The sequence below is a fragment of the Miniopterus schreibersii genome (assembly GCF_964146895.1).
Source record: "Miniopterus schreibersii genome assembly, chromosome: 2".
NCBI lineage: Eukaryota > Metazoa > Chordata > Mammalia > Chiroptera > Miniopteridae > Miniopterus > Miniopterus schreibersii.
Genome location: NC_138102.1, coordinates 83110072 through 83123761, shown reverse-complemented (window position 1 = coordinate 83123761; position 13690 = coordinate 83110072). Strand labels below are relative to the sequence as shown.

The 13690-nt window shown below is 35.8% G+C and overlaps 1 protein-coding gene across 3 annotated transcripts in view; it reads right to left on the bottom strand.

Annotated features, from left to right (window-relative positions):
* Positions 1 to 13690, bottom strand: part of SACS (sacsin molecular chaperone) — an 82423-nt gene continuing 68733 nt past the window's right edge. For all 3 annotated transcript variants that reach the window (XM_081129373.1, XM_081129374.1, XM_081129375.1), the window contains one exon: positions 1 to 12949. In XM_081129373.1, the coding sequence (XP_080985499.1) occupies positions 1392 to 12949 (11558 nt within the window). In that variant the 3' untranslated portion in view covers positions 1 to 1391. The remainder of the gene's footprint in view (positions 12950 to 13690) is intronic.

Sequence of the window (13690 nt, the reverse complement as noted above, 5' to 3'; positions counted from 1 at the left end):
ACACATATCAAAATTTAATATAGAGAGATATTAAGTTTGATTTTCAATGAACTATTTCTCATGAAATACCAGTTACGATGATTTCATATATACATTTGCTTTATTAAAATTATGGCACTTACTATAACAGCAGAAATAATTACATGGCTTCACATCCAGAAGCAATAGAATTGTGGAGGTGCATTCCTTATTACCAATAAAAGTAAAAAAGTTTTAATGTTCCATAAGCCCTTAATTGCATAAAATATTATATTTAGCCTCATTTACAGCCAACACATGTATTTAAACCAATTATCATTACCTTTCTTTTACATTCTGCAAAAGAAATATGTTAAGTAAATACATATGGTAGGACATTCGAACATAATGAAAATTAACCATCATCCATGGGAAAAATACAAGCCAATAATTCCTCTTTTATAAACTACTGGATATTGCCACAATGATTTTACATTTTTTCAGTGTTTTCAAAGTAAAATCCAAAAGGCTCCACTAAGTGCCATGTTGAAAGGCAAAATATTTTTTAACTGCAGCACCTTTAGACGACAAAAGATTGCATCCTGTTCAACCACACTATATAAACTATGACATTTGTGGAAAATATGTACAAACAAACTTAAAGCAAATGTTCTATCACTTGATAAACATTGTTTTAGTAAGCAGTTCTTGGAAGCAATATTAACATCTGGTGATAAGAACTTCCACAATTTTGAGTTTTCCATATGCTATCTTCATGAAAGAGGAAACCTGTAAACATAAGGTGTAAAAACCATTTAAAATAAAGATGTAAAGTGCACTCAGTACACTCTAGGAAGTACTATCTGCCTATTCTTAATCAAGTAATATTCAGGATTAAAATATGGTACCATTTTTTAAATGCATTGAGTATTTAAGATGTAAAATTGCAACAAATTCATAATCAGATCCAGCTGATAAAATAACACGTCTAAGAGGATCCACTTAAATAAATGATAAAATTCCAAGACTTAATTCCCCTTGTTTTGTTTAAAGCAATGATATTCCAGTGTTTCATTAGCCCCTTCAAAAGTACCATGTTAAAAACATAAAATTAACTTCATCCTAACCAAAGACATAAACAGATTCTTTTCTAACAAACTGCTAAGCTTTGGTTATGTAAAGTGCAGCTCAATATGATGCCATTCTAGCCATTCAAATACATCTAGCAATTTTTCAGTTCATCACCATCTTCAAAATAATTTTCCTTTAGGTTCAGTTAAGGTCTTCTATTGATATTCACATTCATAATAACTCAAATTCTTCCCAATCTATAATTCCTAAATAAGTGGCAATGAAGCTTCAGAAAAACAGCAATTCATATTTGTGCTATAACACATTCAAGATCTAGCTCTACATTTTTCCTTTAAATACTTTCACACTTTTTGTTGTATAAAATTTTCAAGTTTTATTATGATACAGGCAGTGCATTCCATCACCCTCATAGCAACCTCTGAAGTGAACCTGTCATTTGGAATCTGTGGGAAAGGAAGCAAATCAGGATATCTTGTTTTTAAACTGTCTACACCGTAAGCTTCCAATGTGTGGACATCATTTGTCAGTCCTTCAAGTTGCTGACTATATTCCTCTATTTTTTGTGCAAGTGCGGTTGGCTTTACATCTTTATCAGACTTCCCCCTCACAGCATAGTCAGCAGCAATCAAAGCTAACTTCGTAGAAAGGTAACATTTGAAGCATACCCATTCATTGGCATTTTTATGCAGGTCATTCCTGGCAGCTGAAAAATTTGCTCTGGCTTGTCTTAACCACCTTCGTGCTTCAACTGGATTACCAACTGACTTGAAAGTGGGAGGAACAAAGAACCGTTGAGAGTAAGTCTGTCCAGCTGAAGGTGGGCATTTTTCTTTATTTTGTTGTTGCCTTTCAGATTTATGGCTCGTTGCTTCTTGATTCCATGAAGTATAAAATCTTTGAAATGAGTACTTGTCTGACTGAAATCGGGATGCTGAGGTTGAAAATGTCCGCCTTGAGGCTCTGTCTGCATTTTGGTCTAGAAAAGCCTGTTTCTCTAATCTGTTAATTTCATTCTGCAAATGTTTAAAAACTTCATTAGCAATGTCATGATTCTCTGGATTTTTGTCAGGGTGCCATTTCAAATATAACCGTCTAATAATCTTTTTTCTTTCAGATTCTGGAAGCTTCCAAGCTTGCTCCACCACTGTTGTCACTTCTTTTAAAATCTCTGGTAAAGAATTCACCTTAAGCTTTTTGGGGGAATGGTGTTTTGAAGATGAGCTCTTGTGGCTCTCTTTACTGGAGAAAAGAGGAGGAATGTTTCGTACACCAGGTGCTAGGAACTCTGTAGGACTGGTTGGTGTAGAAGGGGCACTGTCTCTGCTTTGAGAGCTTTCTTCAGGCCTTGAAAACTTATACAGATCAAGAGAGCTAACTATTTTATATTCACTATAACCAATATCAATCTGATAGATCTTTCCTAGAAAACTAGAATTGTCAGCATCTTCTCTTTCAACTTCTTGTACAATAATTGCATATGTATATGTTGGCTGGTACGATCCATAGATATCACCACCTTCAGCATCAACAAGGTACCCAACATATTCTCCTGGGTAGAAAACATTCATTGGATCCATAAGCAGAGTATAATGAATTTCAGCAGGTATTGGAGTGCCAGGCATTGGAAGTTCAAGTTTTGATGGTTCTGAAGAGTCATATTTCACTCCTAAACTGTCAAGTTTCTCACTGATTCTATAAATATCATTACATCCTAGCATAGCAATTAAATATGAAGTGTCAGAAATCAAATTGTCAGTTGCTGATTTAAGTGTCATTGCTAATGCTAGTAGGAAATTAATGTCTTTACTGTCTGAATGTTGTATGTAGAGCAGGATGACAGCATTACCAAATCTCTTCAAAAAAGCAAAAGTTTCACTCTTACTGTGGGGAATAGGATTAAAACCTTTAACTCTTAATGTTGTTTGAAGCTTTTCAAAACAAGACACTTTCAATCCTTCTCTTAGAGCTTTGCAAAGTCTTATGGCTTTTTCTTCATTGGCCAGGAAAGCATTATCATTTTCATGCTTCATAATTCTAATTAGTCCTGTAATGAACTGTTCAGAAGATAAGAGTAACTGCAGTCTTCCCTGAAGAGAACACAAGGCTCCAAACTGACAAACTTTGGGGGTCTCCTCATCTAATTGCTCTTCAAGTATACTACTCAATAAACGAGGTCTGAGTTTTTGAGGAAAAAGCATTATCAACTTAGTATGAAATCCATGGTCTTTCCCTAAATAGCACTGGCTAAGATCAACCAACATCTGCACACCAATATTCCCCTGGATCCTACTTTTATAATGTGGTGCATCGTCAAACACTAAGATGCTGGACTTGACCAATCTACCATCCTGGCTTGGAAGGTAAAGTGCAAGGTCACGTACATTCTCAAGATCATTCCTCACCTTGACCGAATCATTTTGTAGACTCTTGAACAAACCAGAAACTACTCTCTTAACTGTACGCATTTCATTAGGATCTAATTGTTTTCCTTCAGAACTTTTGAATATGCGGCTCAACACTTCAACATACTGCTTAGTTGAAATAATATCTTCAGTACCTAAATGTTTGAACAACTGATGAAAGGTACCAAGTTCTAAAGGTAGTTTGTACAAATAAGGTTTAAAATCAGATTCATATTCTAGATTTATCACTACCTCTTCAGGCTTCAGAAGTTTCCAACCATCTTCTACCATCACAAAAGCAACCCCCCGCAGCTGAAAACGAAATTCCCTTTTTTCTGCACTGAGAAATTCATATATGCTCCTTAAGACCTTTGCTCTAGTTTTAACCATTTCTTCATCCAAAGTTGTAATGTTGCATATGTTTCTGCAGTTATTAATGACCTTATCAAGAGGGGGATCCAGGTTAACATTCAGCATGCTCAAGACTTGTTCAAGCTGTTCTTGCGGACCAAGGTCACTACCTTCTTGTTCTTTGATACTCAAGGGTGTGGCTTTCTCTGGAAGAATAGGGCAGGATGTCCATAACAGCTGAAGCACATCACATTGCTTGAATTTTGGATTCACTTGTGCTCCATTGAATTTTATAAGAGGAAGTGTTCCATTTACCTCTTGATATTGAGGATGAAATCTAATGAATTCAGCAGGGGCCCGCTCAGGACATAAAAATGGTATTAAAGACAGTTCCTTCAAAAAATTTCCAGATAACAAATCCATTCGTTCTTGAAATATATGATGGAGAAGAATATCAACTGTATTTTGCAAAGTTTCTTTAGACCAATTTTCTGTATTAGCTCTCACACTGATTTCCTTAGCAAACTGTAACAACTGCTGCTGAGAAAGTATGTATTTTAGTCCAATATTTCTTAAGAATTCCACCCAGGAGGTCATAAATGCAACTTGATTTTTGGGTTTTATAAGTTGTTCCAATTTTTTAAAGAAGTCCTTAGGAATAAACATTTTTTCGGGAAGCATAACTTCAAAAACTCTTACAGTTCTATCATAAAAATGTTTTGCTTGCTTTAGTCGACTGTTAGCATCATAGATTATCAATAAACTTTCCAATTTTTCAAAAAGTTGTTCCTTGATCTCTGACAATTCCTCAATATTTGATAATCTATTTTTAAGATAGATCAAATGTTCTAATTTTGCATCATAAGAAAGATTTTCAATTTTTGGTAAGAGGTGTTTCAAATATACCTCTAGATCATCTACAGGTACACAACCAAGCACCTCATATAGTTCTTTTAAGTGTACTTTTTCTTCAAGAAATGCAGATGATGATGATTGTGTCCACTTTTCCACCTCAGCTGAAGGAATACTTTTTGTAAGTACATAGCATGTTCCAAATTTTACAATGCTCATATAGCGACCACTGATGGATTTGTAGCATGGAAGTGACTTTAAAATTTTTATGTCATCTTGGGACATCAAGTGACTCAAATTGCAATTGAAATACATCAAAAGTGATTCAAAGTCATTTTCTACTAATTTTTCAGTTCTAAATGTTGAAGTTTGAACCATATAATGTACAGCCCTCAAAATGCTTGTGGGGCTCTCTATGTTTGCTGTGTGACATGACAACAGGGGAACAAATGCACTGTCTTTTGAACATATTTTGTTCAAGGCAAGCTGAATACAGCCAGCTTTCATGAGAGCATGAAAGACTTTATCACTTTGAGCATTTGGAAAAACTGCAATGTGCATGAGGCTTAGAGGAAGCAGAACATCCCCTTCAGGAACTACAAGCTGATTGGCTGAAACAGTAAACTTTGTTCCTGGAAGCAATGCCCAGTCTTTTAGGATATCAACAACAATGTCAAATGTTGGTTTAGTTTCTTCTTGTTCTTCTTTCACATTTACACATTCACTGATAAAATGCCATGCATTCTTAAGCCAGGACTCACTTGCAAAATTATCTTTCCACTTTGTACAATTTTTGGTCTTATATTCACGAGGCAATACAGAAGCCAACAAATCAGCAAAGCTGGAAATGTCAAACACTTTTGCAACTTTACAGTTCAATAAAATATTACTGTATTTCAAATATAATGTATTCATGAACAAATCTTTGCGGGATGGAATCAATTCATGGTATGTTGTTAGAAACTTGGGTCGTTTTGCATCAAAAATTTGCAAAACACTATCCAGTGTAATGAGAAGGGGAAGTCCCTCCACTTCCATCTCATTTTCTTCTGCATCCTTAAAACAATAATCAACTAAAAGTTTTAAACTATGAAAAAGTTTTAGGTTAGTCTGTTGGAGTCGACAAGGCAGCTTCCCAATATGGCAATTAGTATCAGGAGAGGAAAATGTCATTAAAAAGGACCTAACATCAGCAGGAGTTACATAACTAACAGGAATATCTGCATCTATAAGACAGTGGTACAGATTAGCAGTTTCATCACAGTTGTAAACCAAATTGAAACCAATTTCTAAAAGTAGGTGTTTCAGTCTATAGACATTCTCTGCTACTGTTTTCCGTGTTGTGATATTATAATCTGCATTTTTAAGATGCTGTAATTCATCCTGCAGTAAATTGTCAAAAAATGGTCTAGTTTTATTTGAAGTAGACATATTAATCCAAGTAATTATAACTGCAGAATGTAAATCAGAGCCATCAATATTTGGAGCCCGTACAACAGGTAAAAGGCGTTTCATATCTTCATGAATGCAACTATAAAGTGCTTTTACTAGACAATATAAATCTGGTTGTAGATCAAGCCTGTTAACTGGGAAAAATGATAAAAACTTCTTTAAAGTGTCCTTTACTACATGAATAGGTGTGTTCTGTAAAACTGATAATGTTGGGTCAGAACCAGGAAAATATCGCTTTTTTAACTGGATTAGTAATTCAACATATGCAGGAGCTATTAATGCTGTCATTAAGCTGTTATTCCAGTCACTTCGCACACCAACTCCATTATCATCACGCCACAGATTTCTTCTGGCTGAATCTAGAGCAAAGTGGCCATTCATATGAAATGGTAAACCCGTCTCTAAAGAAAGGGGCAAAAAACAGAAGGCCCTGTGAGGTTTTTTATAGTTGTGAGTAATGCAGGCAGCTACTCCACCACGTGGGAAGAGAGTAATATCTTGGTTCTTGTGAGCAGATATAACGCTCTTAGATACTTTTTCCATACTTGAAAAACCTGATCTATTACAAATTAGCCATGTAGTAAGATTTCCTTCTGAGTCTTCAGTATCCATAGTATAGGTGATCTGTTGAACTGGTATGTCTTTGAGCTGCCTCTTTTTAGTAACACTGTCAATTACAGATGCATGAAATTGTTTCCTTTTCAATCTGTCTCCATCAGTGATTTTGCCCTTTACAGAATACAGCACATTTAGAGCTCCAGTAGTTTTATCTATTTCGCAAATAGAAATTTTTTCCATGTGATTAAGAAACATTAAAAGTTCTGCTCCATCTGACCGCAATTTGTCCAAAAGATTCTGGACCATTCTGTCTGATGATGGAACTGAAGAAATTTCTGAAATTTTTGCCATTTCTGCATTACGAAGAGGAAATCTAAACATTGTGCAATTATCCAGTTTAAAGTGGGTTCCTAAATAAAGATCCAAAACATCTGAGAATTGTGTCCTAAAATCTGCATCCAAATCTCTAAACATGCGTCCAGGACTAATGGATGTGGCTCCTGGTGCATATCTGGCATGAGGATCAAAAATACACAGAATATCATTGCCAGAAATAAAAGAAGGGCAGTCTGTAATATGATACACAGAATTGAATCCTATCCCATACTGTCCAGTTTTATAAGCATTTCCTTCTTTGGTGCCTTTTCCAAGATTCTGAATTCCTCTGACATCATCCTCTGTAAAAGGTTGGTTGTTATACACACAAAGTGCTGGCCCCTGTAATGGGGCCCACTTATCATCAAATATTCTATCTACTGGATGCTGTCTAGGATCAAACACAAAACAGATTTCTGTGGCCTTTGCATCATCAGCATTTTGAAGAAGTTCTTTCAACATTTCCTTTTCTGAAGGATAGGCATTAAGGATACTCTTAATTCTGCTGGTGAGTTTTTCTTTCTGTCCAAATTCTGTACCAAGTGTTGTAAAACAGATGTTGGACGCATATCTTTCTAAGGCTTTATGTCGCTTTGGTACTGCTCCTAGTTTTACAGCTACTTCTCTGGGTATATCAGCATGACAATACTTTACAGTGGTATCCTTTACTTTTATCCAGGGACAATCATTATAGCATAAAGATTTAGCAGGAAGAAGCTTAAGATTAGTATCTGGCAATAATATTTTGCCATAATTTTTCTCACAAAATTCTTGTTTCTTTTCTCTAATGAGACTCCATATTCCTTCACTAATTATTCGCCGGCAAAGCTGAAAATTCTCTTCTGTCATTTGCTTTGTTCCCCTTTCTTGATCAATGGATTCCAAAACAAAGGCAAAATCTTCAACAGTAAATGACTGTCTTACACCCACACTTTCAAAAAGTTCACGGAAATTATTTTTATATTTATTAGGCAACTGAAAAAGGTATGGTGCTGCTTCAAAATTCAAATGAAAAGAAACTTTTTCTGAGTCAACGTATGCATTCTCAACTAGAATGAAGCTAAAGGGTTTTAACTTTTCAGCAATTGATAACTTAGTTACTTCATTTTGCATCATTGCTTCATGAAGGTATTTGTAGCAAGCATTGGTGATATTCTCCTGGTATAATGTGATTCCATCATCAACTGATTTTGCAACTTCTTTCAACTGGTTTACAACCAGATCAACTGTTGGCTTCCTGAGTAATCCCAAAAACTCCTTAACAGCCAATGGCACTGAACCACAACCTCTGAAGGAATGGGAGTTTTCATTTAGAATTGGCTGCAAAAGACAAACTATATCTTGATGTTCAGCTGTATAAAGGTCAGTTGCTGCAAACATGGTTTCAGGCTTAAAACTGTTACCTTTCCAGTCCAAAGAAAAACCTGCTGGTTTTGTTAAAAATGGAAGGAAGGGGATTGTTTGATACTTTGCAGCAAAATCCTTTGCTCTAGGATCCCTTACTTTTAGTTTTTCATCAATAAGACTTAATAGGATACTACTTCTTAGACAAGCAGCAGCATGATCACTTTTATTAATTTCAGTTACTGACTCTGTACGTTCTAGCATGTCATCCCATAAAATATCATCTTTTGCCATACCTAACTGAACTAGTTTAATCAAAATAATAGGATTAAGATAATCCTGAGTAGAACCATAAGGAAATCGTCCATCTTTAGTATCAAATAACTTTGCAACTCGTCCTTCAGGGTGAATTAATCTTGATGGCAAAACCAAAGGATGTCCCTCCAAAGAGCAAGGAATACATGGAGTAATGCGAAGAATTCCTGAGAATTCATCAATCTTTTCATTTAAAACAAAATTCATTAAAGGATCTCTGAGTTCTGCTTCAATTTCTTGAATATTTGGGAAAAACACTTCTGAAAAAAACTGTTTCTCTGAAAATGTATTTTCAAGCAGTATCTGTTTGCAGCCAGCTTCTTCAAATCCTAATTTTACTGAAGAAGGAAGTTCAACAGCACAAAGGTTTTTTGACCCAGTCTTCTTGAGGTATTTCAAAAATATCTTGAAGGCTGCTGGACCAACATCTCTTCTTTTAAGTATAGAGTCATCTAGAAATCTCACATTCTTCATGGAAACCCACGTAGATCCATCAGAAAAGACTCTGGTCAATTCTTTCCCTTTTCCATGAGCTATATCTTCATAAAATCCTTGACAAATTACAGAAAAATCGTCATGAACTAAATCAGGATCAGGCCACACTGAATAGTAGGTATAATCCATTAACTCCCCACTGGTGGCCAGGTCACGTAGGACACTGAGAGCCTCTAAGTAAGCTTTCACAATAACGTGTCTCATGAAGGTGGTATTCCATCGCCCTTTTGTATCTGTCTTCCAGATTTCTTTTCTATTGGAAGTTACAGCAAAGCACCCATTGATGTGAACTGGCAATCCTGTTTTTATTCGTAAAGGTAAATAGCAAAACACCTCTCCAATGTGTGGTTTCACAGCCCACTTCTGGTCCTGGACTTCAGAGAGCAGAACTCCTACAGCCCCACAAGGAACCAGTCCTAGTCTTCTTCCACTTTCATTCAGGGAAAACTTTAGAGCCTCTCCTGTATCCATGCAGGTACATATGAGCCACGTGGTGCACTCTACTGTTTTTTGTGACAACTCATCTGACGGTTTTTTTGATTGACCAGATTTGGCCATTTCAAAGAGAGCAGCTGGGTCATCATCTGGACCTCTAAAAAGTGGCGACTGTAAATCAGCAATCCTTCTGAACACATGGTGAAATTCTTCAACTGTGATCTGAAGAATGCAAGATGACTTTGGTGCATCAGTAGGAAGCTTTTTATTACTGCTGCTGCAGGTTTTCATGAGCTCAGCAGCTTCTTTTAAAACACTTAAGATAGGTGCATTCAATGCTTTGGAAGAGCAGAATTTTTTTTTAATTATTATTGTATCTTGTGCTAAGCTAGGATTGCTTTCCTCAATTTTCAGGTACTTCAAATACATTGAGTTTACACTCTGAGTGAAAATGATAAGCCTATGTCCACAGAGACTGAATTCATCCACAAGAGAGTAAATATCTGCTGTATTATAGCAGGTATTACTAACTTCACTCACTTTCGCTTCCTGCTGAGTTCTAAAGGACAGTCGGAAAAGAGTTCCACTGTAGCTGTAAGGTGTTTCTACAGTTAAGGGTAACTGACAGCCAAACACATCTATAAATGGTTTGAACTGATTAGGAAATTTCCTAAGTCTTTTCTGTTGTTTACTCCAATTAATTTTGATCCCAGGATTAGATTTGTCTTTAATGTGTTTACTGATATGGTTTATGTTTGGATCGAACATTATCATGAATTCTCGACTCATAATGATGGGAATGTCAGTAATATGGTACACAGAATTAAATCCAAGACCAAATTTTCCAACTTTATCAACTTCTTCTCTTTTTAAAGATTCTCCTAACCTAGTTATGTTCACAAAGTCTGAATCTGAGAACTCAGAATTATTGAATGACCACAAAGCAGGTCCATGACAAGCTGCCATCCCTGGGTCCAGAAGATTCTCCCTAATGTCCATATTTCTTCTCATATCAATCATGAAACTGCATTCTGTTGCATTTGCATCATCAGCATTTTGAAGAAGTTCTTTAAAAATATCTGACACTGAAGGATATTCTTCTAGAATATTTTTAATTCTTACAGTAAGTGGTTCTCTTTGTCCTGACTGCTCAAATCCCATGTTTTCAGGATTGATCAATCTTGTACTAAGGCATGGAACTTTCAGCCATTCTGCAGTTTTCATGGGTATGTCCTCATGCACCAAAATAATTGGTTCCACTGAATCTTCCAATAAGTCATTAAGGTCATCAACTTTGATGTCACAATAACAGCATTCATGAATTGGCTTCATGATTAGTTTAGAAGGGTTTCTGTTATGATGTATAGGAACTGGTGTGTTGGGGCTTACTGGAATCTGACTGCTATATAGCCATCTGATAATATTCAACATAAGATGAAGATTTTGTTTGCTTTCTTGTTCACTGAGATCTTGATCACTTTTGAGATATACCTTCTGAATAACCATAGATATATGATCTGATGTCAGCTCCTCTATTGAACCACAGACCTTAAACAGTTGGTGGAATTTTGCCATGGTTTTAGGCACACTATGCAAATAAGGCTGAAGGTCAAGATCATGGAATGGTTTTATCACAGCTTGGGCGAGGGGACAAAATTTTTTGCCAGTCCAAACCCATGGAAATTTTAAGGCTCTGAAAGCATCTTTCCCTTCATTTAAATGATCATGCATGAATCCATAAATTTCAAGCAAAATATGCTGGAATTGGTAGTAGTCTTCATCACTAAAAGTTTTTGAAGTATACCAATCAACAACAATTTTAAAGTGTTTTAAGACAGCACTGATGCTAGGTTTTGTGAAGATACCTAAAGCTTTTTCCAAGTTGATATGGATACTTTCAACAAGAGGAAGTGCTGAGCCAACGAGGACTGCATGGGCTGCATCACACATATCCGGTGGTGCACAGAGACTGCAGAGGTCCCCTTTCCATGTTAGAGAGCCTGGATAATTTGGAGGCCTTTTCTTGCAAGCTGGAACCCATTTTATTTTCTTCAGTGTCATCTTTCCTTCAGATGACTGCAACAGTGTATGATTTTTATTTAAAACCAGTAAGAGTGTTTTGGCTTTCTTTGTAAGAACTTCCTGATTTGGACAAACACTGACCTGTAAGGCTTCAATTTTTTTTGCCACTTGCACAACATCTTTCTCTTTGAGACTGGCTTCGTTTTTTAAACCAATCTGTCTTAAAGAGTGAAGAATATCTGGTGAGGTGAAAACTGATGGTGGGAAGCAAGTATCTTCTTCATTATAAAAGAGATCCTTTAGTACTTCTATATCAGGATCAAAGAGTTCACTGGCTGATACCATTCGTTCCTGTGAAATCTGAATGAATTTTAATGGAATTAACCAATCAAGCACATTTGGATTCTCATTTTTAAGAGAGGATAGATTCTCAAGGATCCATAACATAAGGTGCATTATCTCTTCATGTGAATAAAATTCATTTTCAATATCTTTTAAAACAAGCTTTAAGCAGCTGGAGGTCTTTAACTTCTCTATTTTCAACATGTTTGCTAAGCGAATAGTAGCTTCATCACTACTGTCTATTACTGAAATAGAGAGTCGCAGATTTGGAGGAAGTTTGGCAGTGTGGTGCAAGACTTTACAACCTTTTAGTTTTGTATAAGAGGAAATTCCCTGACCAGATGAATGGTTAATTCGTTTAAATATTGCCAATTCCTGAATTATTCTTTTTTCCTTTTCATTGCTATCGGTTAAACTGGCTAAGAACTTCCTTAGGGCATCTTTGTGTGTCGGAAGTAGTGAAGCTATTTGATTACACAATTTCTGCAATGGCATCTTCTCCATTATCTGCAAAACTGCACTTGGTAATGGTGAATGAATGTATTTTTTAATAAGTGGATGTTGTATGGAGGCATCTAATTTTTTAAGGACAATCCCTCCAAGTTTTTGTACAATGTCAGCTAAAAATTCTGGAAGCTGTGCTTCAGATTCATCATCTAAAATGACTAATGATGGAATCCTGAGTCTAATGAGTTCCACACATGTCTGACCTTCTCCTAGTGTACTTCTGGGAATAAGTGGCATCTCATCAAATAAAGTCAAATCCTCTGAAAAATGTATATATAGATTCTTCCAAACCATTTTAAGCCATGAAACAGATGGATGATTTTTGTCTTCATCAAATGGATACCATTGAACAATCAACTCTCTACCAGGCCAGAATGTATTCATTACTTCTTTGATAAGGCGTGCAAATCGTTCTGGATTTAGAAGCTGCAGCTGAGTACACGGTCTTCCTGTAAATCAGATACAGACATGTTATAAATATGTAATTATACTAGAACTTATTTAGTTTTCTATTCCTGCAGATTAGATAGTACCAGAAAGTCATGTTGAGTTTTAAGTACACTGTAAAAATGCAAGAATTCAGCATAACTGGGCTAAAATAATTTTTAAATAATAGAGAATCTACCCCAAAATCCATAGTTATAATAAACTAAGGGAGAAATAATTCTCTGGAAAGTGCTTATTTTAAATAAATATGTAAAATGTATTTACATGTGTTTTTTAAAATTATCCTATAATGTTCTACAAATGGAATCAACATGGAAAGTAATTTTTAGTGGTTATTCGTCTATAAATAAAAGTACCAAAGAAAAGTGGATAAAGTTCAAATAAGTACCATTTTATTTAGGGGTAAGTAATTCACAAACAATCCCAACAGGAATTTCTTTTGTTCATGTTTGCAGGAGCCACATGGCTGCACAAGATAAAGAGAAGGGCCTGAAGTATGAAAACAGAGGTTGGAGTCTCTCAATTGACCAACACTCGCTGAATCTGAGATATCAAGGAGACTTAAGTTTTCTTTCAACAACATGTGTCACTTAATCTTCCTGGGACTTGCATGCTTTCATCTGGAAAAAGGATCAGGGTGAGGTTCTAGGTCTCAAGACTGCTCTATATACATGCTCAAGTGAGGAACGTATTCACAACTTTTCCAAAATAGCTTTTACTTAGCTACTAACTGCTTATTAAAG